Genomic DNA, 26153 nt, shown 5'->3' on the forward strand with positions numbered 1-26153 from the left:
CGTATCAGAGTTGTAATTAATTGTCTGAGCGGTATCTGATGATTGTAACAAATGGACAAGATAGCGTGCTCACACATATTAAATTGTTACTATGCTTGATTCTCTTTCTCTTTTTCAAAGAAACGTAGGGTGCGAGGAGGTACATCGCGACTTTGACTGAAAGAATTTACAATTGCTGAAATTGCAATTTTTTGCACATTTTTTCTCATTATAAAGAGACAAAAAAATCTTTATAAAATATTATATAAACTACAGAGAGACAGACAAATTTGAGAAATTGAATTTTCACGGACGTGCTTGTCAAAAGTGACAAAAATACCGTGTGATCTCTGAAATTCTATCTCATCCCGTATTTTGCGCATCCAGCCATAGAGATGGAGCTCGCATAATTTTTAATATCCCTCGAGATGCACGAGGAGCGCGTACAACGCGCTCTCCTCCAGCTACTTGTGCGCTCGTTCGTCGCCGGCGACGGCCACCAGGTAACCCTAGATCCCAGATGAGCGCGCGAGATTAGCGCGCGGGTGCAGCAGGACCTGTCGGTGTGATCGGAAATGTAAAGCGAGATTACAATCGGTCGGGGACCGTCTATCGGGCGACGCATTTCCAAGTTTCGTGAGTATTCCTTAATGCCGCGCACAATAGCAGATTGTTTCCAGATTTTCTGGTTTAATCTCGGGGAAAACTGCCCGTCGTGCCGTCATCATACAGATGCATTCAACCCCTCTTTAAATGCCTCTTCGGACGCTGAAGGCTTAAAATTCGAAGAAGCGGAAGCAGAAAAGTGAAAGCAAATGATGTGGAAAGTTTGATAGCGTTTAATGTATACACGGCAAAATACGCATTATGGTGTCGTACGTAATAGCGTGCAGAATCTGTAAATAAATGCGAAAGCGTCGTGACCGCTTTGAAAGCAGCGTATGTTTCGCTGCTCGACAAGATTGAATACGGGCAAACACAAATTACGAGGGACACGTCGATCCCTCAAAGTCTCCGTACCTTTTCTGCGGCGAATACAACTTTCTTCCTTCGTAGCACTCGAGAAGTTCGGTTCTAACTCCGCGTCTAACTCCGCGAGGCTAGATAGCGCCGCGTACGTGTCGAGGATACGGTACGTGCCCGGGGTTTTCAAAGGACGAGTCCCAGAGGTGGCTGCACTACTTTCACCGCGTCTACCGATCCGATCCGATCCGCGCGATCCGATCGAGCGACGATGCGAGGCGACGCGAGTCGACGCGACGCGACGCGATGCGTTTCCACTGACAGGGCCGACGGGAATCGCTTTGTAACACTTTCACGATGCAATTACACGAACGAGCGAGTACGCCCGCTTCGGTGCCAGTATGCGTGCGAAAGAGCGAGTACACGAATACAACGAACAAGCCGAGTCAGCATACCGCGCATACGCACGCACGCACTCACGCATACGCATACGCGTCGGCCGATAGACACGCTAGTACGCGTCTCTAATAATACCAGTAATCATAATTAATTGCTCCGATCCTCGCGCCACGCCGATGAGATTGCTTCTCGGGAGCGTGCAGGAACGTACGCGGATCTTTGAGACTCGGGGACCAATCATTTCTCTTGTACGTAAACGCAAACGCGCTGGTGGTTAAAGTGTCCTCGCGCATATCGCGTAAGGTGCTCTCTCTCTGAGGACATCGACGAGCGTGTCTGTGAGGAAAATTGTTTCGCAAGATTCTGCAAACCCTTCCTGCGCCTCGGTGAATTAGGTTACAAGTTTCGAGTTTATGTAGCACGATAGAATTAGGCAAAACTGACATTACCGTCAACAATGTTGGCAATGTGTATCTAATAATATTCTTCTACTCTGATCTTCGTCAATTATAGCGGCAACTCTCTCTTGAAATAAAATGAAAGAGACAATATTTCGGCTAATGTTTCACCTCGGGCCCCAAGCGGCCCAGAGACGTCCATGGGACCCCTTTGGCGGCTGGGAAGCTTAGATTTCATTAATTTTCCACGCAGATTCGCCCCTGGGAGGCAAGGCGAGATTAAAAGCGAGAAGAGTAAAAACGAGAAGAGAGATGTGGAGAAGGGAGGGGAGGGCAACGCGATATCTCGGCGGGGCTCGCGATCATTTTGATCTAACGGTCCGTCGACGATTATCGGACAAGATCTTGACGAGCGGATAGTGCCACGAGCGCGGAGACAAACATCGGAGATTCGTTCTCACGTTGCCGGCTACTCTCTTTCTCTGTCCCTCTCTCTATCTCTCTCTCTGTTATTCACTATGTCCGGCATATGAAAGACGGTAGTTGCCTCGATAGACGTGACAGTCTGGTGAGAGAAGAAAAGGGATAAATTAGCGTCTTTTATACGTTATACGGCAAGTTGAGACTAATCATGACGAGCGGAGGAGGGAGAGAAAGGAAAGGCGGGAGCCGAAAATGAAATTACGTCTTAATTACGGAAGCGGGTCGATTCATTTATGAAATTGCGTAAGCTCCACGAGTCCACGCTATCGTGAACGAGAAAACGAGGGGCACGGCCAAGTCGCTACGAATGCTCGTATTCTACGTGCACGCGCGAGTAACCCGTTAATGTACCTTGATGCTTTGAAATCACCAGGGTGTACCCTTCGTATAATTGTGCTAGCACACATGCGATTTCAGAAACCCCGGCGCACTGAGCGCACCGCCTTACTCTACCTCGATTCAATTACACGAATCTTCTTCTTTGTGTGTATATTAGATTATAGTAAACTATAATACGAAAAAATTGTCCAGCAATTTTAGTATTATGTATCACGTAAACCATGAACATGTTAGTAGCGTCTTGGGTCAAAATGCATCACGCTATGTTAGAAGGATATAATAATTTGATTGCGAACCACTGCCATAAAATTACCGATAAACCAATATCGTATATATGAGATGGACAAATGATTAAAGCGTGTCCATAAAAAACCGTGGTTTATATAATTTATTCATATTTTATAAAAAGTCTAAAATCTATACAGACAAAATTAACTGTCGCGTCGTCGTGTTAATAAATGATTTTTATAAGATATCCGGAGCGTCCAAGAATTAAAATACAAATCCGATACACGTCGCATAACACTAAAGACGAGAACATTTATAAATCCCATTTCGTTAACCTGATATCTCGCAATTCGAATATATTCGTGGATCGCAAAGGGCGATTGAATCGTTAGCAAATCGATTGTATCGCGAAATGGGGTCGGCATCACGCTGCTTCAACGCGCCTGCGAACGTAGCGGAAATTGTTTTGAAACTGTCGTGTTTTATGAACGCGCGAGACCGCGATATTGCACGCGAGCTGCTAAATGTTGCAAGTATAATGGTCGATGATTAATAAACCAAGTTGTTGTCTCGCGCACCGAGCACACTTTCTCCACTTTGCACTCAAATTATTTCATATGACGAGAAACACGGTCTATAGGCATGTTAAACAGTAATTTCCTATCGTTACACGAGCTTTCTTCGTTAAACAGGAATATCACGAAAGTGGACACGAACAAAGTCGTGTCAACAAAACATGTCATGACTGAAAATCAAAATGCCAGGCATGACCTACAATACATCACGAAGGTGTATAAACTTTTCACGAAGGTATTTAAAATTTCCATGAAATGCGTATGTTATGTCTTTAAGCTAGTACTGAATAAATACAGTAAGAGATTAGTAGCAGAATATCGAATGCAATAATAAGATCAAGAAATTTCACAAAAAAACACACAATCTATACATAGAAAAAATTTGTCTTCTAATCTCTCAAAACTCACCCCCTGTCGGCTGCATTAAAAAATTCCATACAGATTGAAGAATAAATATAGGTTCAAAAAGAGAAAGTTGCGACGGCGCAAGTCGTATTAGTCGGAGATTAGTATAAATCACCGAGGCTCTCACGTCCGCTATTTCAATCCTTAAACGCTACTCGTGCTGCATTTTAAAGGATATCGCGCGCGTATATTTCGCGCACATAGGTAAGTTTCAGCTCCAAAATATATTTCGCACAAAACCAACCGACCAACTGTCAGGTGGCGTGGTGCCGCTTGTGGAAACGCGTCGTTATCCACGATTCAGTCACGTTTTCAAACGCGACACACTCGGCAAACTGCGAGGCAAACCCCGTGTATACGATCCGCGTTACCTGCTTGGGTCGACAACAGGTAGAAAAACGGAGGGTTGTGGCCCTTTTTTACTCAACAGTCTGTCGAAGGATTACCACACCTCCTAACGCCTAGCCAAACGTCCGACTGTCAACCACGCGATAACGATCGACTCGCTGCTCGCTATATTCGTCACGAAAATTCATTTCCCGCCGACCGGTCTCTCGAGCACCCTTACAATACCGAATAAGGAGGATTTCTTACGTCCATTAAGTATAAATCTGCTGGAATTTAAGTTAAACATTTTTGTTTTTTAAGCGACACGAAAATATTACAAAATACGTCGTCATCAAAATAGGGATATATTACGAGAAACGATAAAAAGATCACAATTACAAGACAAAATCGCCGATGATTATCTCACGGGGAAGCTCGTGAGAAGGATAAAAATAGAAGAAAATCTCGATATAAAAAAAGTGGAATAAGTCAACGGGGTAAATCTAAAACCAGAACGTAGCGTGCTCCGCACGAAACCGTTTTGACGTTTGATGGATTACGTAACGAAACTAGGGAGAAAAATCCTCTCGCGCCGCGGCGAGAGAGAGAAAACGAACGAGGGCAAGAACGACAGACGAAGGAGGAAACGATGCGATCCGTCGCGGCGAGTGTTTGCCCGCGTAAAATATTTGCGCGTAGAGTCAAGCTCAAACATGCTCGGGCCTGTCATTTTCCGTGTGGTACACGACTGCGCGTATTTGTCCGCCACGCTGTACCGAAGAAGACGCGTAGCTCGGCACGTTTCGGCGCGTGCGAAACGCATCGAAACGCACCGATATATATACACGCACACGCACATGATGCATGTAGACGTACCTATGTAAACGCGCATGTCACGCGTCACCGACCTTCCCAAAAACTACTCTGCACTCTGCTCCGACATTAATCGCGCGTTTTTGTTCGCTTTTCGATATTTTTCTGAAGAACCTGGAAACCACGAAACGTCAGGTCTTCCCGCGGATACACGTGGTTGTACCCATTTTATTCTTCCGCACTCTCGTAGTAATGCACGAGTAATGTACTGGGGTGTGTCGGAGTAAACCACTCGAGCGGTTGTGAACTTCCTGCAATAGATCTTCGAATCAGATCGTGCAACTCCGTGAAGTTGTGTACGCGTTACGGAGGATTAAGAACCTGATGCGTTGCACCAATTAAGAGAATCCACAACTGATTAGATCAACCTACAGGGAGGAAGATGAAAAGAAGCATTCAGGAAGAGAATTAAAGGAAATGTAAGGTGATTAAACGCGTACACTCTCGTACGTTCAAGGAGCCAAAGCGTACTTGGATAGCTTTACGACTTTTCCAATTTTGCACGGTAGAACGTGCGGTATAACGAGGCGCATGAGAACGCACGAGGAAGGCGCTAGAACGGAATCTACGGGGCGGTCGCGAGCGAACGAACGAGAGAGGCGAATTAATGCCTTTCACCGCGATACCGATCGTTAATATCTCGCCGTTACGCGAGTCGCCGTGGGATATCGCGTAGGGTTGCGTCTCGCGCTGCATCCACATTCCCGTATAACGGATGTCGCAGGCAAAACGCGTTTTTTTCTCTCGAGCTTCCGACAGGTCCGAGCACGTAATTTTTCGAACATTAAAGCTTCCCGGATTAACGCTCCTTATCTCACTTTATCGCCGATACGGATTTTTCACATCTCGCCGTACGCGCGTTGTAATCGGTGGAGCGTTATCGCAAGGCCGTCTCTGGTACCCTTGCGTGGAATTACACGGAATTTCGCAACCACGTTTCAAGCGAATTTAAAACGCAGCAAAACGCCGCGCGTAATATCCCGCAAAATTTCGCATGCAAACCGAAAGTTTGCCAAATTCCGCGCATTCACCCTTCACAGCGTTTACAATACAGTAAGGTGCAATCTCGGGAGCTTGATATTGGATACGCGATCAATTGGACCATTTACACACAGTGATACCTGAGATCATTCTTCTTCCGTTTACATGATTTGTGATTACATTGATTTATGATTTCACTGGAGAATCTCGCATGCGTGAGAAACGAAAAATTTGGTAGATCGCGTACCAGACGGCACTGATGCACCCGATCGTACGACCGATGGCAACTTGAACTCACCTGAAGAGACGCGGCACTCCGGGACTCGTTCTCCGTGATCCGCCACTCCGCCGATCGGCACGGCCGTTCCGCGAGATCGCCGTACTTCCCGATAGCTCCTGATGATTCTCTGGCACTTGCACACACACGAGCTGCCCCGCGCGCACGGTTATACTCCGACGTCGAACGACGACGAGGACGACGGACGTGCAGGGGACGACGACGCGCGCACAAGACGTCGTCGCAAAATTCTCAGAAGAAGAAAAGCTGCGGCGAACGGTGCCGGCGCGATTCCGTCGAACAGTTCGTCACGGTCGATAGAGGTGCACGGACGAAGGCGAGCGCCATTTTATCCCGTGCACTCGCGGCAACGCGAAAGGTGGACGGACGGACGGCGGTGCACCGCCGGTGCGCGACGCCACGGAGAGAAAGAGAGAGAGAGGGAGAGAGAGAGTGTGTACGCGCTCCTCTCTCTTCCTCGCGCGCGCTGTCTCTTGGAGCTCTCCGCTCTCTTTCCCTCGCTCGCTCGCTCGCTGCTCCGTGCCGATGCGAGTCGCAAATCGCCGCGCGCACACGAGAGAGGATTACGAGCAGGGAGGAATTCACGAGGATAGGCCGCAGGATAGATCCAAGACTCCGACGCGAAAGGAAAATATCCGCGACGTTCGAACACTGCGCGGATTATCACCACTTTCACACCACTGCGGGCTTCTCGGGCGCGAGATCGCCGGCGCGGCGTACACGGGACAACTTCAGACTGGTCGGTTCACGTTCTTGCTCCGAGAAAGGAGTAGAAAAAAAAGAAAGAAGCTCGTACGCGCGTATTGTTCCGAACACTGTGCGTTCCACCGCGCTCGACACACTGTCCGTTTTCCCTCAGTCTCTCCCCTTTCTCCCTCTCACGTTACTCCGCTTTCGTTTTTTTTATCTCTCCGCTGAATTTGTATCCCGCGATGCGCGAAGAACGACGCCGGCGCGACCGCACACCACCGTCACGCACTGCGAGAGGACACGAACTGAAGCGCCGAACGGCGCTGACGAGCGGTGGAGGCTGGTCGGTCGGTCGCCCGGCTGGTTTCCACCGCGTACCGCTATTCGGCCGTCTTACACTAGCGCCGCCATCCGGGCTGCACCCTCGCCGCGCAGCGGCCGGCCATTTTCTTCTCTCTCCGCTTTCGTTCTCTCGCGCTTTCCTCCCCGCGTGCGTGCGTGCGTGCGTACGTGCGTGCGTGTCTACCGGTGACCGCGCGCGCGGTGCGCGTCGTCGCGCGCGATGCTAGCTGTTTCCATCTCTCTCTCTCTCTCTCTCTCTCTGTTTCTCTCTTCCTCTATTCGCGAATAAGCGAAAAGCGTTTCGCGTCGTTGAACGAACGACGTTTCGCGAGATCGCGGCGAGGTCATTGATTTTTTGAGCCTGTCAAGTGTAACCGCGCGCACATGCGCACTGACGCCGACGGCGTGACATCTCGGTGGTCGCGTTCTCCTCTCCCGTGCTCGTACCCGGAATGTCCCAGGCCGCGCGAATAGATTCGCGCGCGCCGCCGCCGCTGGACTTTCGCCATCGGCGCCGCGCTCTCGAACTGTCGCTCGCGAGATCTCACTCTGCCCTCGAGTCTGCCATTGAGCACCACGTACGATCGCCTCGCGCGATCGGGACACCGTGTGCTCCCATATAATGGGTTTATTTGCGGCCGCCTCTTCGTTGTCTAATAATCTCGCATGTTTAACGCTTTTTTTTATTACTGTCATTAATGTTATTGTCAGCTGCGACGTTGATAACACAAGTATTAAGTCATTAACTAAGTAATTCGACTAGCGTCTAGATCTCGATACAAGTATTGTAGCGATGTTTTGAAGAATGTTACTTTTTGGTTTTTAAAAATTGCCTAACTTGCTATAAAATTAATATATACGATAAACTATGTTGTGCTGTCATGAGTATGCGTTTAGTTTGATTTTTTTCATTAGTTAATGACTCGATACAATAGTTGCTAATTGCTATCAACGTTCGTTCGTTTTACTAAAGTTTTCCTAAATTGGCAACTATCAGCAAGCGTGTTTTAATTCGCGATACGATATTTTTGTATCAAACGTCGGTGGAAATCATAAAATTGCAACCGAGTTTGCGGTAGAAAAATATTCGCGATTGCCATTTTTTCTCAATCGATTTGTACTTTCGTCAATTCGCGAAATCGAACTAGAGTGCCGTCCGCATATTCGAATCGCATATTCGAACAGCGAAGGGAGCGCGATCCTTTTCACTCTTTCCCTCTTCAAAATCGCAAGAAGGAATAAAATGCAGCGCGATGCTTATCGCTCTCCTCCTCTTAAGTCCGATCTTTTCGATAACACTATCGTTTCTATTATGTGAATTTCGGTCAACTTCACCGAGTCGGCGTACGAAAACCTCTCGTTATCACTTTTTAAACAGGTGAATTAGAACGCCACTCGTGTGAAACGGGCCCGCTCGACCTGTGCATAACAGGGAGGCACAAAATTCCAATCATCGAGTTTATTCCCACCACACGTCCCCTCTCTCCCTTCCTTCCCTTGCAACATGTTTTTCCCCCTCTTCCTATATCTAGCTACAACTGAATTATAATTTCCGATAACAGAAAGATTAGTGATCTCTCCGCCGATCCGTCCCGATACCTACATTCGTCGGGGCGCGCCGGAAGCATTAAATTAGTTGCCATAATTACGGCCGATGCGGCAGGGAAAATTGTAATCGTCGCGGACGATACGAGTTATGGTTATTAAGGGGCACGTAAACGCCGGATAGCGATAGCCCCGACGATCGATCGAGGTGTCAGGAAGTCGCACGGTAGGACGTGAATCAGGAAGGATCGCGAGTGTCAGCGCGCGGCTGGATTATAGTCGCGTCTAGAAAAAAGTGCATGTAATCTATTATAAATTCAAAACACGGAAGAACGACGGATATAATTGGACGATAACGCAACACTTTCCGCCAATTTCTGTCCATTCATTCGATTTGTTATCCAGATTGCCGCAAATAATACAATGGAAATATAAACGTCTGTAATATGTATAAGTTTATAAAACCGTAAATATATAAATACATAAAATATAATACATAAAACCTAAAAATATAAATAAAACTTAACGATATAAAAATAACATGAAAATTAACAACGACTGGAAGGATGCCGCATACCACAATTTATTTATTGAAATTCCAGAAATTCCAGGTTTTAAAAATTATCGTGGGCTTCAAATAATTAAAGTTAATTACTTAAAATATTTGGTTGTAACGTATTCGTCCTGCTTTTTTTATCTTTTTAATGAATATATGTTACAATCCATATTATTAAAAAACACTGAAAAAATGAGACGAATATATGATATTCCCATGTTACAATATGTAATGATATGTTACAATCCAAGACATGAAATCTTGCAAATCTCTTGCCCTTCAAATTACTCGCATCATTCGCGAGAAACCAAGATCCGATTAAAGACGGCAATCTCGACGAATCGAACTTGCCGGGCGTAAAAACGAACACCTGAAAACATCTGCATCCTGTTGCTATCAGTAATAACGTAATTAACGTCGGCTACGATTTTTCCGTAACTCGAATCTGCGGGAGATCGGGATCCGCACGAAAACTGTATCGGTTTTCGATCCCATGCCACGAGCTCTGCCACGAGTCATAGGTTCCTCTTTGATAGTCGAGGAGGTAATCAATCGAGATCACCCGTCCTGTCTCCAATCCCGCCACGATGGTGACGGCAACGTGGCGGACGGTCATTTCCGCATGACATCACACCGCCCGCATTTTAGGGGGCACCATCACGATTTCCTATTTTCTCGACGAGCCTCTACATTGGTGGCCCGGCGCAAGGTCGATCCCACCGAGAGATACCCACTTCCCGATCAGTTTTTATTGCCTCCTCTCTCTCCCCCCTACCCATTCTCATGACACTTCCTCTTGGCGGTACACGCAGCGCTTTCCGTTTGTGACGCTCTTCTCTCGAAACACGGCTGTACAGCTCGCGTGCACGTTTGTCCCGTTAATACACACTCGGTGATCTAATCTCGCGCATCCCTCGCCCACAGGTTCTCCCTCTTAATCGAGAAATAATTGTACGAATTTCTTGGCAAGGGGGGAGAGACGACCGCACCGTCGCAGCGTCATCGCGGTCCCGCCGGAGAAATCCATCGTCGTGTTGCTTCTTGAAATTTTTTTCTACGCATCAACCGGAACGCACAAGAGAATCGATGTCGGGACAAAGAAGTTGCTCTACTCTCTCTCCTGCCGTCCGGTCCCTCCTCTGGTTCATAAGCGGTACCGTTCGACCGGCGTTAACTCGGTTAGCCATTCGTTAGCGACATTAGAAAAGGTCGGGAAAAATAGTGCGCTTTGAAACCGCCGCACGTGATTCGCAACTGGTGCGGCGCAATTAGCTTCGGAAAACTTGCGAATGAATGCAGAAGAATAAACAGAGATCTTTCGCAGAGATCCTCTCTCATCTAATGTAATCTAAAATGTAACGTGAACGTCTCAGAGTTTTATCGGAGAATTATTTAATCTCGATAATCCTTTAGCTATCCTCCTTTGATTATTCTCATTTCCCGTGTGCGAGCGTATCAGAGATTTATTTAGATAAAGTTAAGGTCGACAGTTTTGCGACAGCCTGTATGCGCGTGGAATGCGCTGGCATTAAAGCGGCGTTACATCACGGTAGCTTCGCCGATAGGAGAGACATTAATAGTCGATAGTGTAATTTATGAAGGCGAGTCGATGAAAGAGACGCGCGCGCGCGCGCGCGCGGTTTCTTCCTTATTAATTTCCCGCATTCGGAGTTGCAGTAGAATTACTCGATTACTCGACTACATCCGGGTTTCGCGACGCGACGCGCGACGCCGATCATCCGAGACGATCTATCCGATCGACACGTTCTCCCTTCTGGATAGATCAGATCCAGCGCGGACCGCGGAAGAGGATTTCTGCGCGAACGGTTCCGTAACGACCGATTACGCCCCGTTCGGCATCCGCTGTTTTCCTTACGTACTCTCGTCCATTCATCGCCCCTTACAACGCTAGGAAAATGAATGTCTCGTACATATCAAGTTCTCCAGCAAATCGAAAGACATTCCCCGACGAACCTGCGAAACGCTTCGAAAATTCTTGGAAATTTTACACGTAAAATATAGTTAAAAAATGGAATATTGAATTTTATGTATTGTATTTCTGTTGAATTAAATAAATTCAAGGTTTTCAACTTTCATTGCTTGAAAACTCTATTTTCCTAGTTGTACCTGAATGTTAGTCTCCAATCTCTTTCAAGTATCATTCTTTAAATAAAAACAATTCTCTAAAAAATTCTTTCAAGGTTTAAAAGTTTCTCTCGTAACACCGTTATTGTGCACGCGTTCTTTGCATGACCGTTGATTACAATGTTTTGTATTTCCACGGGATAATAGCAATCGCTCGGTGCAACGTTTCTTTTCACTCTTGTACCCTGGTTATTCATGCGTTCCTAATGGCTCGCAGCGTTGCGTAGCGGCTGAGATTTCCTTGCCGAGTCGCAGCAGAGAAGTGATTTTTGCGCGTTCCGAGCCGAGAGATCGATCGGAGAATCGGAGAGGACAAGATCCGAAGAACCGATCGTGAAGCGGGGGCTCCACGAGGGAGCGATCGATCGGCTGGCTGGTCGTTCGTTCGTTCGGTCGGTCGGTCGGTCGGTCGGTTGGTTGGTCGATCGATTGATTTTTTCGTCACGGCGTCTGGTTGCACCGCTACCGGCCGTTGCAGGTGGAGGCGACTTACTCCGATCCGGTGCTTCTGAGAAATTCTCTCCAGTCATCGAAGACGAATTCCACCGAAATTCAGGGCGGACGATTAATGGCTTTGTACGTTCCCTCGATTAACTTGCTCTTTTCTCTCCGCCTCATCGATTGGAAACATCGACGTGGAACCGAAGTGTCATCGTGTTTTATGATCTAACGAAGAAGGTTCGCGCGGGAGTAAAGGGTCACGGCGCGCCTCTCTTCTCACGAATTTGTTTGTACGAGACAAAGTGTGTACGTGTACAAAGACGCGCTCGCTTATGGCATTCGGGCTGTAAAAACCCACGGTGGAAACAACGCGTTTACTCGTTTACTTCGTTCACGTGGGAGAAGACGAGATGACGGAAAAGAAGCATTGGTCGGTCGGTCGATCGGACAGACAAGCGGGAAAATAAAACGAGGCAGACACGTTACACGTGGAACAGGGTGGGTCATAAAAATTCGAAGCGCAGGTATAAACCAACGATCTACAAGTCCGCTCGAGCGCGCGCGTACGAGGGCGATCCTAATCTCGCGCGCCGCGCGCTTACGGCATGCAGGGAGAAGCGCACGTTTCGAGAACCGAAAGGATACTGTCGTGTAGGGGAACGGTGGGGAGTACCGGGGCCCCACTAAATTGCCGAGATTCGTTAGAAAATCGCTGGTATGCGGTGCATCGCGCGTCCGCCCGGGGATATTAGACCCCCAGAGGAATTTTGAGTACACCCCTTCGCCCGCGGCATTTTCAGATTTTTTTCAAAGGCTCCCGTGCTCGCCTTTTTCTCTCACTCTCGCGGTTGAGAATTCACGTCGCAGAGTTACATGAAGTCTCGTCGATGCTATCACCGCCGTCGTCACGATCATGATCAAGGATCCCTCTGACATCGCATCGCTAACCGGAATACGGTCGCTCGTTGTCCTTGTCGCGATTCAAGAGCCGGTTCGTTTCCTCTCCTGCCATTTTTGGATATCATAAATGCGGTTACTGCTGCTGCTGCTGCCGCCGCCGCCGCTGCTTCTGCTTGTAGATACTTATTGTTGATTCATGTTTTATACCGACATTTTTATCTCCGCCGCCGTCCTACATGAGATATATTCGTCGCAAACGAGTGACGGTAAAAAAAAGGTGAGAAACGCTTGATACCATCGTACCTGTCCTACGAGGTAATTAATAGACGAAGGTTTGGTTCGTTCGCTCATAAACCGCGATGGAAGGTTGCAGAAGAGGGAGAAAGAAGAAAGAAAGACAAAGCCGGACGATGCGTAAGTTACACGCGGTCAAACACACGCCTGCGCGATAATTTCGCGAGTCCTGCGAGCCTGTCACGCGATTTCAGTTAATGATCCGGATAATTGAATAAATGCGGAGAATTAGTGGTCGCGACGCCGCCGTTGCCGCCGGCTCGAGACATCAGTGCTTTAACGAAGCCGCCGCCGCCGCCGCCGTCGAAAATCATCCGCGCTCGACTTACTATAAATTTAATTTAAAGTTAATCAACATTTAATTTCAACCGTCCCGTCATCATGTAACTAATACACTTATGTTTTCCCATCAAAGTCGTGCTCATCAAACGCTCGATCTATCCTCGCGTTAATACGCAATATTATTATTACGCGACACTCGGCTCGCCGAAAATTCAATCCTGCAAGAAGCGCCAACAACAGTTTTCGAAAAACATTCATCACAGTGTCTCGGACAGATGAAAATTTATTGCAGCCAACGTGCAAAGATTATTGTTCTCTTGTCATATATATTATGTACAGAGTGGAAATATCCGCACGCGCGCGCGCGCGCGCGCGCACGCACACACACACACACACACATTTGGGAAACGAAAATGAACACACCATCAGAGTTTCGATCAGAGACACATATAACTTAAGAAAACAACAAGCGAAACAAACATTGTGGCATTGCATTCGAACAGCGTGATGTAATATCATTGTCGCGATTTTATTTTTTCTTGAATCTGGCTTTCTTTGCCGCTACGTCGACGTTGGGTAACTTCGGGTTACACTGAGTTCTGTGCTTCTTGCTCTCAACGTGTTGGGCAAACGTGATCTCCGTATTCAACGACAGATTGCACGGCGCGCAGTAATATTGCCCTGAAAAAAAAAGAAAGGAGCAATCATCGTTATGTCAGCGTTGCGTTTGTTTGTCGCAATGATTTCTTACCCGATGGCGTCCGGTAAATAGAGTAATCTATGGGTTTCGAGAACACGTTGTCACAGACTGAAACAGAAGAAACGAAAGATCAGCGGTAACAATCAGCGGAACTTTTATTTCGTTTTTGAGCAGTAAATATAGAAAAGTTTTTACGTTATCGCACGAATATACATTATATTTTACAAAGCTTATTATAAACATTATTTCAAGAAGAAAGCAAGAAAAGGAGGAAGGGATATGAAGTGGAGGAAGGAAACCTCGAGCCAAACTTTCAGCCGGAGCGATTGGCTCGTGATGAAGCTCGGTTCAAAGTTCAGATTGATAATGTGAATCTCATTTTACCAATTTCAGGTACGGGAAGCCCATTGAGTCTGAGCATCCTCAGATGTCGGGCTCCGCGCTTGTGCGTTTCCAGCTGATCCTGACGATTGGCCGAGACACCGCACAGATCGCAATGTAACGGCACGGGATACTGCGATGCCGTGTACATAGCTGATACCGCCGGATTGGGAATTGCGGCGGTGCTGTCGGATACCATGGGCATCGCGGCCGGTACAACTTGTGCGTCCGTCTGGAAGGCTAACCCTATGCCGAAGCGACCCGTCGAGTCCACCTGATTGTACTGATCCTGATTCTGCAGTTTCTTCGACGGCCTGCGAAAAATGTAACGACACCCTAGTTTTATTTATTACCTTTCGTTTGACAGAAACGCAATCAACTTGATTACTACATCGTTACTCGTACGTCATTCACATTACTGAATCATCAACACATTGACTGTCGAACAAAATTTGTCAATTATCAGCATTTACTATCGAGGGAAATATATCAAATATTTCCTAAAGTTGCAATTGTTCGAATTGTCCGAGTGCTTAATTTTATTTGTTGTAATATATGTAAAACTTCTTTTTTAACTCTTTCGCTGCTACGAACAAAAGTATTTAATTGTGCGCGAAATAAATTCCAACAGCAATTAATTATTATATTTCTAAGTAATTGATATAAAATTTTTATTAACAGTAACAACATTTAATTGTTTATTATGTAAAATTGTTATACACTTTTCCATGAGAGCAGCATATCGAAATACGTCCGTATTGTACAGGCGTTTTTCATTCAAACTCTGCCGTGGCAAAAGAGAATTTTTAAATGTAATTACCATGTACTAAATAACATCGCCTGCGAAATAAAAAATATTAAACGTCAACTGGCATAACTCGACGTGGCAGTCAATGCATTAAATGAGATGAATCACTAATTGATAAAATGATGAAGGAAATTATTATTAGAGAGCGCGAATGCGGAATTTGTACCTTGCGCGAGGCCCGCCATTCGCTGCCCTAACGTGCTTTTTGCCGGCGTAGTGTTGCGTGGCGTCTGTTGGCGACGTGAACCACGTTTTGCATATCTGGCAATGTAGATCGTATGCGAGGTACATTAATACGCGTCTTACGTATGTAAATACATGTCTGTAGGCGTAACATTGATGCCCCTTACATCACAGTAGTTTTGCCAGTCGTTATTGGTCGTACTGCTCACTTGGCCATCTTCCGTTTTCTGTTTTTTAACGCTCTGATTGAGAAACATCGATACTTTTTTCTGATGCGGCTTGCCGTCATAGTGTAATTTGGCTTGTAACAAGGAGTTCATCTGCAAAGTACGATTCGCTTCGTCGATACGATACTCGTGACTTTCGTTTTGAGATCTACATCGCAGACTTATTCTCGGTATTTAAACTAGACTTAAAACGCAGATAGAGAAAGAGAATAGTCGCAAATTATCCGATTATGATTAGCCGGGCCTTACGACTGCATTGCACAGATCACATTTCAGCGGTTTCATCAACGCCGACAGTTCCCTCTGCGCGCTCGCAACTTTCTCTGGGAAATCAACAGACACAGGAAAAGATCAGCGTGGATTTTTTTTAACTATTCGCTAACGATAATCGGGCACGATGACGAGGATAAGGTAGTCGACACTCACCCGCATCCTGCGCAGGATCGATGAATTCATTCTTGCGTTTGTAAAAGTTCTTGCCCTTGTTCTTTCCCATGAGCGACGACGTTGCCACGGAAGATACCGCCGTTGTGGCCGCCGCACCCTTGTAGGTCGGCTCGTACCATTGGGCATAGAGGTCTGAGGTATCGCTGTCGGTGGGTATCCACCAGGGGGTCGGCGGTTGACCGGGGGTTTGTGGTTGCATCGTTGAATGCAACATGTAGGGGCTCGGTGGCACCACCGAAGGTGCGTTCGGGTACGTAGCGAGAGTCGGAGAAACCCCGTCGCTCGCGGTCGCTACCACTGTCGTGCCACCGGTCATCGTGTCGTCGCTCGTTAACGTTGCTCGTTGTTGCTGTATCGTTGTCGACTGTGCATTGTCCGCGGATTTGTTCGAGGACGAAGAAGAAGAAGGTGGCGGCGGAGGCGGCGGTGGCGGAGGTGGTGGTGGCGGCGGTGGTGGTGGCGGCGGCGGCGGTGGAGGCGGTGGCAGGAAACACTCGAGTCCTGTCGCAGGAGGATTGAGATTAACTGGAGAATTAAGGTTCCGAGTGCGGAACTTCGCACAGCGGAGTTCCGCAGAAGAAAGAAAAAAGAAAAGGCCGGAGTTCTTCTAAACGGAACGGTAGTGCGTCGTATTTCTTTCGTTTTAAGAAATACAGGGGTTCGTAAAAGGCAAGAGTTGTAAATCATGATACATCCCGCTGTCGCTTTACTGCTGCAATTTGTCATGGTTCCATCAAGAGGAAATTCTCGAATTTACCAGACGCGCTAAAATGACCATGCGACTCGATAGAATCGCATTATTTGCTTGTTCATTGTGCTTTGTGTCTATACCGACCTGTACCATTAGTCGGTTTAACGGTAAAATGCAGCAGAACAAAACGACTGCAGAAGACCCAAAAGCATCTACTCAACTCTCATAAGAATGTTGGCCAATATGTTGTCGTTAACAATATATCATTCTTACTAGTGACTTGGTACCGATCCGCTTAATCTAAAATATTTTACAATTCGGATTTTCAAAATTTTTACAAGAATATAAGATATATACATATATGTAATACGCGCGCGCGTATGTGTGTTTATGTATGTCTGTATTTATATAATGCATATTACATATGTATGTATATGAAGTACTTATCGTACTAAGATTTATAACTTGTGATAACTTGAGAAAAAAATTAATAAAACTAATAAGAAATTAATAAAAATTAATAATTTATTTGTGTCACGTAACTATCAAAAAACATAGCAATATCTCACGGCTCTGTATAATATTTACGTGACGCATTTATTAGTTGAGCAAAGGGATTATCGTGCTGTCGTAATGATCAATTGAGTTTATAGTGGATTCAATCGATAGTCTAAGTCTAATTTAAAAGTGTTAAATAATTTTTATTCTACATAACTATGAGAGGAGATCTTTAAAAATAGCAAAAGCCAAAATAGCTCAATTTCACGATTCAGAAACGTCGTCGCCCAATGGAAAGTAAAGTTCGAACGTTTAACACTAGATACTAGATAGTTTATGGTAGCATGTATAATAAAAATAGCAAGCTAAAGAGATTAGATGTTTGATCATAAGCGAAGCGAGTACTTATTGATGTAAGCACATAAAACATAAAGCTCTCGTTATATATTATACATATATCAAAGTACTAAAAAAAGATCTGGAGAATTATCTTTTAAAAGGATGAGTAAAGTACGAACGGATTATATGAATATCTGTTTTCCTATAAAAATAATAACATCAAAAACATTTCTGTCAAATAAAAATGAATAAAACTATACTGTAAAACTGAATATCTTATATTATCATGCTTTACTACAAAACTGTATCCAAAACGGCGTATAATTGCGTATAATGCATTTTATTTTGCATATATATGCAATAATATGGCTAAAATAAAATAAAATACATTTGAAGATAAAACAAACTGACCAAAAGAAAAGAAATGTTTGGTATAGAAAAACATTACTATTCTTAATTGTTTATTCTACAGTAATAAAAGAGAGAAAGAGTTCGCACGCGCGCGTACACATAAAAACTTTTTAGTTTAAAAACGCACAAGTTACCCTCGTCACTCACATAACGATTAATAACTTTTTCTTCTGAAATTATCACAAGTATCTCAAGACTACCGCAAACCGATGAACAACTTCTTTCTAGAATGTAATAGCGATCTCAATAAAGAGGTGCATGTGCGTGTATATACGTGTAATTATGCAAACGGGCGATTCATCTTGGACGTGAAACAGTGCAGTGTATAAATAAATCGTTAAGATGAAGTATCTATCGTGCGCTTATAATTTATGAAGAAGCTGTGTTTAATTGGCCACGATAGACGTTGGCGCTGATTTTTGCGGTTGGCTGACATACAATGTCCCGTGATACTATGCGCTTGAAAGCGTATAAAGCTCTCGTGCTTGACGATAATACATCTCGCGCCCAGACAGCGGCACATATTTAGCTTATCACGCCGCAGTATAGCCGTAATTTTTTCCGGCGCCCCTTACTCCCATTTTGTACCTTCGACTTGTTCGCAAATTAATTGTGCTTCCCTCAATTATGAGCTCCGAATATGAATTCTCGTTGAAGAATCATAAAACATTTATCTCAAATTGTAGTCACCTTGCTTTAAGAATTGAGGAAACTAATTTATACGTGCTTATTTATTTAGAATTACGACATCTTAATAAACACATAACTCCTGTTATGTCATTTAAATATCATAGATTCGATTTAAATGACGAATCAGACGTCGCATAATACGCGTTATTTGCAGCATCACTTTCGCAATTGATTCGTCAACGTATTACGCGCTGATCGTATCGTCCGGCAGATCATGATGGAAGATTGCGGAGCGCGAATACGTGCGTTCGAGGAATACGGTCTCGGACATTTCGCAGATCGGAAAATCTCTGTCAAAGTCACTTGAAATGTGTTTATACAAGTTCTAAGAGGAGGCAAAATACACCTGATGATTCTCACGAACGCACGCCGTTACGGCTGCGAGTCTTTTTTTTTTCTTCCCACTAGACCGCTGCCATCGCAAACGCAAGGCTGTCGCGAAGCAGCGGAACGAATCGCCAAAGCGGAGGATCCTCATTAAAGGATCATCCGAGGAAGATCACGACGACTGACTCACCCGGCACTTCCGGATTCTCGATGATCTTGGCGCTAGACATTTCTGCTTGTCTCGTGAGGCTGCGACGACCTGCCGCTCAGTTATGTTTATTTCGATCGAACGACGATGACAAGCTTGCGCCGCGACTCACGACGACACCGCGGTTCCGCGTTCGCATACAGCCCGCGTATTCGCCGTCGTCGTCGTCGTCGACGACGTTGTCTCACCCTCGGCACCGTCTCGCGGCACGTAACCGCACGTCAAATTAACGCGTGACTCGCGCGTCGGCATCGACTGTCACTTGTCCGGCCCGTCGGGGAAGGTCGGACCAAGGAGGCTTGTGAGGTTAATTGAGACGCGTTTGACACTAACCGCGAACCGACATTTTAGCGGACGCGTGCTTGCGACTCGCGCTCGCGAGGTGGCAGCACGAGCCACGCTCGTCGGTCGTGTCGTGTGACGTGCAGTTGTGCACATCGCACCTGAATCGTTGTTGATCGCGTAGCCAGCGCGGACGGGGTTGACACGTGCGACGACGGTACGGAATTGCCGCACAGCTGATGGCGACTCCGAAACAACGATGGCAGGCGAGGACGAGTGTCTACTTCAGTGCCTCGAAGAAAAAATCGCCAACGGTCGCGGTATGGTTGAACGACTGCGACTCGTGGACAGGATCGATGGGATCGACAAACTGATACGGAAAATCCAGCAGGAAATTAAATTCCTGGAAAAGGCAAGGAGCGTCTTTCGTGATCTCGTAGTTTCTTGTTGCTGTTCGGGACTGATTAACGTTAATTGCGACCAACAAGGTTATCTGTCATAGTCTTTCTAATTAATGTTTACACTACATTCTTTTGTAGTTTTCTTAAAATTTATATATAATTTATATCTAGTTTATCGTAACCTATGAAGATTAATATCCCATTTCCTAAATGTAATTTTTATGTTAAACAGAATTTAATGAACGATAAATTACGATTTATTTATATTTAGAAGTTATAGAATTTAATTGTTAAACGCTCACGATGATAATGACAATTTTATTTATAAATCAGAAATAAAAGACTGATTAGAAATTTAAAAAGTCTTTATAATATAAGTCCTTTTAATGAAAGTAGGTATATACTATCAAAAAATATAGCTAAATTAAATTAATGATAATCTAAAAAACAAACAAACAGATTTTAAACTATATTGGGAGAATTAATCGATTATGGAATAGATCTTTTGACAGAAATCTGATTAGCGAATTGATTGATTCTTTGTTTTCCAATAAAGGTACAATGCACAGGAAACGTGAAGAAAGAACATCTACAGAGCACAAATCTGATTCATCTCAATGCCATGGTGGATCGATTGTCATGCGCAAAGGACCCCATCAGCGTGATGAAACCTTTCAAGTATCAAAAATCACGTTTGGAGGTTGATATAGTATGTAATAATGGTGCTTCATGGGTAAAGGTTGTAGCCAGAAATGCCAGGGCTTTAACCATGATATCGCTCGGTAACGGTGAATACGGACAAAAGTCTGTTATGGACCAAGCTAACGCTTATCTGATGTGCAGTAAACGTCACCTGTATCACTACAGGCCACCGGATGTCGTGTTTCACTTTGCCTGTGGCATAGAGATTCCTCTAGCTCTACGTTTAGAGCAAATGGGCATTATAGTCGAAGGAGACAGGATAGATGCAGATGATAAGAACTTGTGCACTCAGTACGATATATCAGGTAAATATAATCTTGTGTGTAATAACGCATTGCAAATTATGCACAGGAAACGTTAATGTCGTTATTATAATATTATCAAAATCAATTTTTAATGCAAATTTATTTCGCGTTATTTATAATAATAGAAGTATTACAGTTTTCATAAAAACTTTCCAGCTTTTAAACAGAATTTTTATTAGTAAAATCATTATATTGTACCTTTAATGTAATATAAACATTGCATGACGTAAATATTGTAAAGCGCGTGAGAATAATTTATGTCACAATATGTTTATTGTCATATATTTTTTTTATGGAGGTAGAACACGATGAGCTGGACCATTCCGTGGAGCCTGCGAAAGATTCCGAGAAGGATTCAGACCTGCAGTCGCTGAATACGTCTGCGCTCTCGACCGAGATCAAACTGCTGAATCTGGACGTGTCGACATTGTTAGCTTATGTTACAAATATGTCCAACGGACATAATAATTACGTTTATCGCGAGCCGTTGCTCACGCAGCAGGCCGAAATGGAGAGAGGACGTCCCATAAAACCGATCCTGGAGGATTTGTTTCGCGACAAGGAACTCCTCGTTTGTCGGACGGCGTATAACAATTTTATGAGTATCATCGACGTCATCGGTGGTCCGAAAGAGACGGTGCGTGCGCACGAGCTGCTGAAGGAAGCTCGAATCGTCGATGACGTACCCACTGGACGAATTATGGGACTACGCTTAGGCGGTAAAATCAAAGATCGCTCACGACTGGTCTTCGCAACCGGCGAGAATATGAAAAGCATTACCGTTTCTGCTAACGAAGGATTTGTAAGAGCGGCGCGTATGCAGGTAAGGGCGTACATTTTTTTACCAAATTTTAAACGCAAATATATTCTCTTTAAATATCGCAAAGGAAATTTTGAGTAAATACCGTAGTAACTTCTTTATTATTTAATATGGATGATAGAATGAAGGATTTAATTTAGAAAGTTCACAAGTTTATTTAAAACTTTTATAATAATATAAGATATAAAATATGGTCGAATACAACAGTATCGGCGATATATATGTCGCGGACTCTAACTCCTTTTGTCTCGCTGGCTGTTATTTTCGTATTTATTTTGAATATAATCGGCTAACATTATAACAAACAACGTACGTATAGGCAAGTAAAAAAACACGACTCTAGCGCAAATAATAACAGCATGACCTTATTTGTCAGACAGTCTAACGAATATTCGCAGAACATCAATTTCGTTTGTTTGTTCTAGAATTTTATAAAATTCGCGTTTCTATGCAACACTATGAGCGCATTAAACGGCATTAATGCATGAGATTGTATCAGCTACATAAATTAATTTAATGCTTCCGCGAAAATCAAGATTTATTTTTACATTTAAGTAGAACAATCTCGCTTTATAAGTTACTTATTAATGGAAACCCTAATGTATCACAAAGGGGACAGAAAATGTTTTAACTTACAATCACTCTTAGGCTTACTAGATAAAATTAAAAGCATCAAATTAATTTGCAGCTCTGGATTAATATACAGATATCGTTATATTTTTTCCAGGGTGTCGAATGTACGGTTTTCCTACATGAACCAAGATCCCTGTCAGAAATCAAAGAGAGTAACGCCACGAGTATAGAACCATCTTGATATTATTTAATATATATACATAGGCAATTACCAAGAAGAAGCATGCTAAGATGTGAAATATCAGATACACTTGTATCGATAATTTATCGCGTTCTTATACATATTAAAATAATGATTACTCATTATTTATGCGGAAAAGACTCGTTCTGTCACTGCTCATCACTGCTGATCACCTGATGAATATTCAAATCAAATTTGTCGAACTCCGTCTCCAGATTTTCTTCGTATTCTGTAAAATATAAATATAAAATAAATTGTTTATATAAATATAAAATCAATATAAAAAAAATGAAGCTGTTTGAAACTATTTCTCACGATACCATTGATAAATTTCTTGAAGTGAGGATTCCCTTCTTTGGCCAACTGTATATACTCCTTACTCTTTCTCCCATTCCCAAGACGCATGTAACACTTGGCACTGTTCAGGAGAGCTTTCAGATTTGAATCGTTCACTTTTAATGCCCAATCACAATCGTGCAGGGCCTTCTCGAATAATCCGAGATGCATATACGATAACGCGCGATTATTCCACAATACGGAAGAGTCCTTGCGTTGCTCCAATGCTTTGCTGTAATAAGTCACTGCCTTTTCATAATCATTCTCCTTAAATGCACCATTTGCAATTCTCTTTAATGTTTCCGCCCGTTCGTTTCTGATTTTACGATCCTCAGCTCGTCGTTTCGCATCATCCTCCACGCTCTTCATGAACATTCCTGTTTATATAAAACAAATCAATTTTTTCTTGTTTTATTAAATAGATGAGTAAATAAATAAATGATTAAATAAATATGTTTACCTACTTTGTGACATTTTATTTGGATCATTCGTGGGATCATCTTCCTTTGAAGAATATTTATTGATTACTGATCGATTAGTTTTAATCCTTATTTCACCGTCCTCGTAGATCTCTTTTTGAACATCGTCTTTCAAGATCTCGTCGGCCAACATTTTTCCACATTCTTGCTCTTTTAAATCAGAGGATGCCAATTTTTTCACGATTTTTTCTTGAAAGAGAAATTTTATTAAAATTTATAAATTTATAAATTTCTAGTGTTAATCACACATCGAGCGTAGAGACCTACCTACTTGAGTAACACGATGCATGAAATTTTGAAATTCTTCCTCCGTCAATTTTCTATCAGGGTTTAATTCATTAATAATATCATTTACTTGATCGCGTTTTTTATTCTTTTCATTTATATCCATTTTGTCCACAAAATAATTGCGAAAACTTTGCACTGAAAGAGAGAAACACCAAACAATTTGCTTCCATAGAAACGAAACAGTGTTGCTATGGTTTGCTAAGCTATATCTTCACTAATATACTTGTGCAACCGATATCAATCCATATTAATTAATCAAGTCACTCTATATACATCTAACATATGCCAAAGAATAGCTTTAATCACACAAATGCAGATTACGAGATCAATTTATACAACTTTATTACAAAAAGATATAATCAAGAGACTATAACAGAACACCGAGAAGGACGACAGCAGCTAGTAACAGTTCTGAATCCACGTTTCTTACATCTTACACTTGTAAACTTTTCTTCGCGGTGAGAAAGGAGACTCGAGCTCCAGAAGTTTCCATTTTTCAGTTCAAAATCCACCGCGGCAGTCAATCACATTAACTATTGGAACCCTTTCTGGGCGGAAATTCCGTGTGCGAGCGAGCATTCTTCCCTACCGGATGATACAACGTGTGAGGATAGAACTGTTGCGTGGACATTTTACTACTATCCGCGTTCTCATTGTCAATCTCGTCGACCTCGAGGGGATCCATGTCGACGTCCTCCTCCACGTCCGACGATATGTCGATCTCGTCCTTAATGAAAACCATATTCATATTGTGATCATCGTTGGAACTCTTCGAAGCTTTCCTCCTGTCCAACGGCTCGTTTCGCTTGCTGTCTGCCACGGGGGCAGGCGGTTTACCGGCCGTGATCTCTACCTCGTCCATGATGCACAATTTCTTCAGGGGTAATGGATTGTCCTTCGATATCGCGGATAATATGCGTGGCCAACTGATGACGTTATCCGAGGACTCTTTACGCTTCTGCGGTGTGGATGATACGTTCTGCAGACCCCTGCTCGTGCTCGGCATGTCGTTGATATCTACAATACTGATACCGGAGTTGCTGGTCTCCAGTCGCTGACACAGCTCATTTATACTGATCTCCTCCTTCTTCCGTGTCGCGTCCGCAGGAACTTTGGTGGACGTTTTGGGAGGATGGGTGGCGACTCTCACCTGCGCGACCTTACCGCTCTCGTGCCGCGTCTGCACCGTCACCCCGACCTCGTGCTCGGAACCGCTCCCGCTGCTGCCGCTTCTGGCGCTCAGGTTCTGCTTGGCGTCCTTCATCTTCACTCTCGACATCGTGGTAGTGGTCTTCTTGGCTGCGTCCGAGTAGTGTTCCTTCGCGGTGCTGTTCGCGTCCTCGCCTATCAACAGCGAGGACGGGATGTGCTGCAGTCCAGCGACCTGCAGCACCTCGGCGAGCTTGAGCAGCCGCCTAACCTCGCTCTGCACTATCTGTATCTCACCGCAGTACATGAAGTTCACGAGGGTCTTGAGATCATCGGCCTCGACGTCGTGCAGGATGATCATCGGGTGCGGATGATCGTTGGCCACGAGCAGTCGCCTGAAGAAGGAGCTCGAGTTGGCCAGTACCATCTTGTGACATTTGAGGACCGTACCATCCTTGCACACCAACGACAGATCGACAAATTGTTGCTTCTCGTAACAGGTGTCGAGCGAGAACACCAGGTGCGTCGGGAAGCTCTGCCACTTGAAGCTCAACATACTCTCCTCCTTCATCGCGACGTTTCTAAGTCAACACTCCCGGCGCGAGTTCTGCGAGAGCGAGAGATACGGAACGCGGTTCAATCTGCGGCGACGATGGCGCGCGCCATGACACACACGTGCCGCTGTCATCGTTCGTGTTGCTCGGCGATGCCGAGCGGAGCTGCACTCGACTGCACTTTCATCGCGAGTGGAACGAGCAGGTTATCTCATACCGATAGATCATCAAACGTCATTATTTCAAAAGCGAGCACAGACGTCTTAATCTTATCGTTACGTGTCGATAAATCTTTCTCGCGTCTTGCTACAAGTAAAACTTACGATCGTTCGAGACAAACTCCGATTCGAGTGTCACGTTCTAAAAGCGTCACGTCAAAAATCGACATTACGTTTCCGATTCGCTTTCGCGGAAAGTACACGAATTTAAAGCAGATTTCTGAGGCATTCAGAGATTGTAACCTTCATCCTTCTCGGAAAAAGTTAACGCGTGAATCGGTAACAGTGAGATCGCAATAGATCGATGTTATGTTCATTTGTGAAACGAAAAGCAAGGTATCGAAAAATTCTACGTTTGATGAATCAGAGATGAATCAGATAACCATATAAATATCGCAAGAAATCAAAAAATCTCACAAAGATTGCGAATACGCGATTTCGGAGCGTCCTGT

General features: G+C 44.4%; 5 protein-coding genes across 13 annotated transcripts in view; 1 reads left to right on the forward strand and 4 right to left on the reverse strand.

The window, feature by feature from the left end:
* Positions 1-7240, reverse strand: part of LOC105283477 (ephrin type-B receptor 1-B) — a 103880-nt gene extending 96640 nt beyond the window's left edge. For 4 of the 9 annotated variants that reach the window (XM_026971567.1, XM_026971564.1, XM_026971565.1 and 1 more), the window contains exon 1: positions 6249-7239. The gene's annotated coding sequence lies outside the window, so the exon portion shown is untranslated. Of the gene's footprint in view, positions 1-6248 lie in introns of all 9 variants that reach the window. The other 5 variants (XM_026971560.1, XM_026971555.1, XM_026971569.1 and 2 more) reach the window with 3 other exon arrangements.
* Positions 7241-13708: 6468 nt separating this feature from the next.
* On the reverse strand, positions 13709-19670 carry LOC105283464 (zinc finger matrin-type protein 1). Its single transcript, XM_011346236.3, has 8 exons — positions 19336-19670; positions 16169-16690; positions 15992-16065; positions 15683-15835; positions 15499-15593; positions 14528-14838; positions 14195-14251; positions 13709-14124 (listed from the first exon to the last, which is right to left on the reverse strand). The coding sequence occupies exons 1-8, from the start codon at positions 19373-19375 to the stop codon at positions 13973-13975; spliced, it is 1404 nt and encodes a 467-aa protein (XP_011344538.1). The 5' UTR covers positions 19376-19670; the 3' UTR covers positions 13709-13972.
* Positions 19671-19771: 101 nt separating this feature from the next.
* Positions 19772-22966, forward strand: LOC105283465 (UPF0415 protein C7orf25 homolog). Its single transcript, XM_011346238.3, has 4 exons — positions 19772-20047; positions 20593-21043; positions 21346-21866; positions 22591-22966. Exons 1-4 carry the CDS (start codon positions 19895-19897, stop codon positions 22675-22677), a joined length of 1212 nt encoding a protein of 403 aa, XP_011344540.1. The 5' UTR covers positions 19772-19894; the 3' UTR covers positions 22678-22966.
* Positions 22662-23920, reverse strand: LOC105283466 (tetratricopeptide repeat protein 12). Its single transcript, XM_026975221.1, has 4 exons — positions 23760-23920; positions 23478-23681; positions 22998-23390; positions 22662-22906 (listed from the first exon to the last, which is right to left on the reverse strand). The coding sequence occupies exons 1-4, from the start codon at positions 23881-23883 to the stop codon at positions 22827-22829; spliced, it is 801 nt and encodes a 266-aa protein (XP_026831022.1). The 5' UTR covers positions 23884-23920; the 3' UTR covers positions 22662-22826.
* On the reverse strand, positions 23867-26052 carry LOC105283467 (protein jim lovell). Its single transcript, XM_011346240.3, has 2 exons — positions 24211-26052; positions 23867-23915 (listed from the first exon to the last, which is right to left on the reverse strand). The coding sequence occupies exon 1, from the start codon at positions 25498-25500 to the stop codon at positions 24310-24312; it is 1191 nt and encodes a 396-aa protein (XP_011344542.1). The 5' UTR covers positions 25501-26052; the 3' UTR covers positions 23867-23915; positions 24211-24309.
* Positions 26053-26153: the final 101 nt, after the last annotated feature.

The sequence above is a fragment of the Ooceraea biroi genome, chromosome 1 (assembly GCF_003672135.1).
Source record: "Ooceraea biroi isolate clonal line C1 chromosome 1, Obir_v5.4, whole genome shotgun sequence".
Classification (NCBI taxonomy): Eukaryota; Metazoa; Arthropoda; class Insecta; order Hymenoptera; family Formicidae; genus Ooceraea; species Ooceraea biroi.

What these genes read in the sequence shown, in the direction of transcription:
- LOC105283464 (XM_011346236.3), bottom strand. Translation starts at nt 19,375, where the DNA reads ATGTCTAGCGCCAAGATCATCGAGAATCCGGAAGTGCCGG. An exon ending in CGATCCTGCGCAGGATGCGG is followed by an intron (nt 16,066 to 16,168) that starts GTGAGTGTCGAC and finishes TTGATTTCCCAG; the next exon opens with AGAAAGTTGCGAGCGCGCAG. An exon ending in AATGGCGGGCCTCGCGCAAG is followed by an intron (nt 14,839 to 15,498) that starts GTACAAATTCCG and finishes CATTTTTCGCAG; the next exon opens with GCCGTCGAAGAAACTGCAGA.
- LOC105283465 (XM_011346238.3), top strand. Translation starts at nt 19,895, where the DNA reads ATGGCAGGCGAGGACGAGTGTCTACTTCAGTGCCTCGAAGAAAAAATC. An exon ending in AAATTAAATTCCTGGAAAAG is followed by an intron (nt 20,048 to 20,592) that starts GCAAGGAGCGTC and finishes TTTCCAATAAAG; the next exon opens with GTACAATGCACAGGAAACGT. An exon ending in CACTCAGTACGATATATCAG is followed by an intron (nt 21,044 to 21,345) that starts GTAAATATAATC and finishes TTATGGAGGTAG; the next exon opens with AACACGATGAGCTGGACCAT.
- LOC105283466 (XM_026975221.1), bottom strand. Translation starts at nt 23,883, where the DNA reads ATGGATATAAATGAAAAGAATAAAAAACGCGATCAAGTAAATGATATT. An exon ending in GCATCGTGTTACTCAAGTAG is followed by an intron (nt 23,682 to 23,759) that starts GTAGGTCTCTAC and finishes TTCTCTTTCAAG; the next exon opens with AAAAAATCGTGAAAAAATTG. An exon ending in TCCAAATAAAATGTCACAAA is followed by an intron (nt 23,391 to 23,477) that starts GTAGGTAAACAT and finishes TTATATAAACAG; the next exon opens with GAATGTTCATGAAGAGCGTG.
- LOC105283467 (XM_011346240.3), bottom strand. Translation starts at nt 25,500, where the DNA reads ATGAAGGAGGAGAGTATGTTGAGCTTCAAGTGGCAGAGCTTCCCGACG.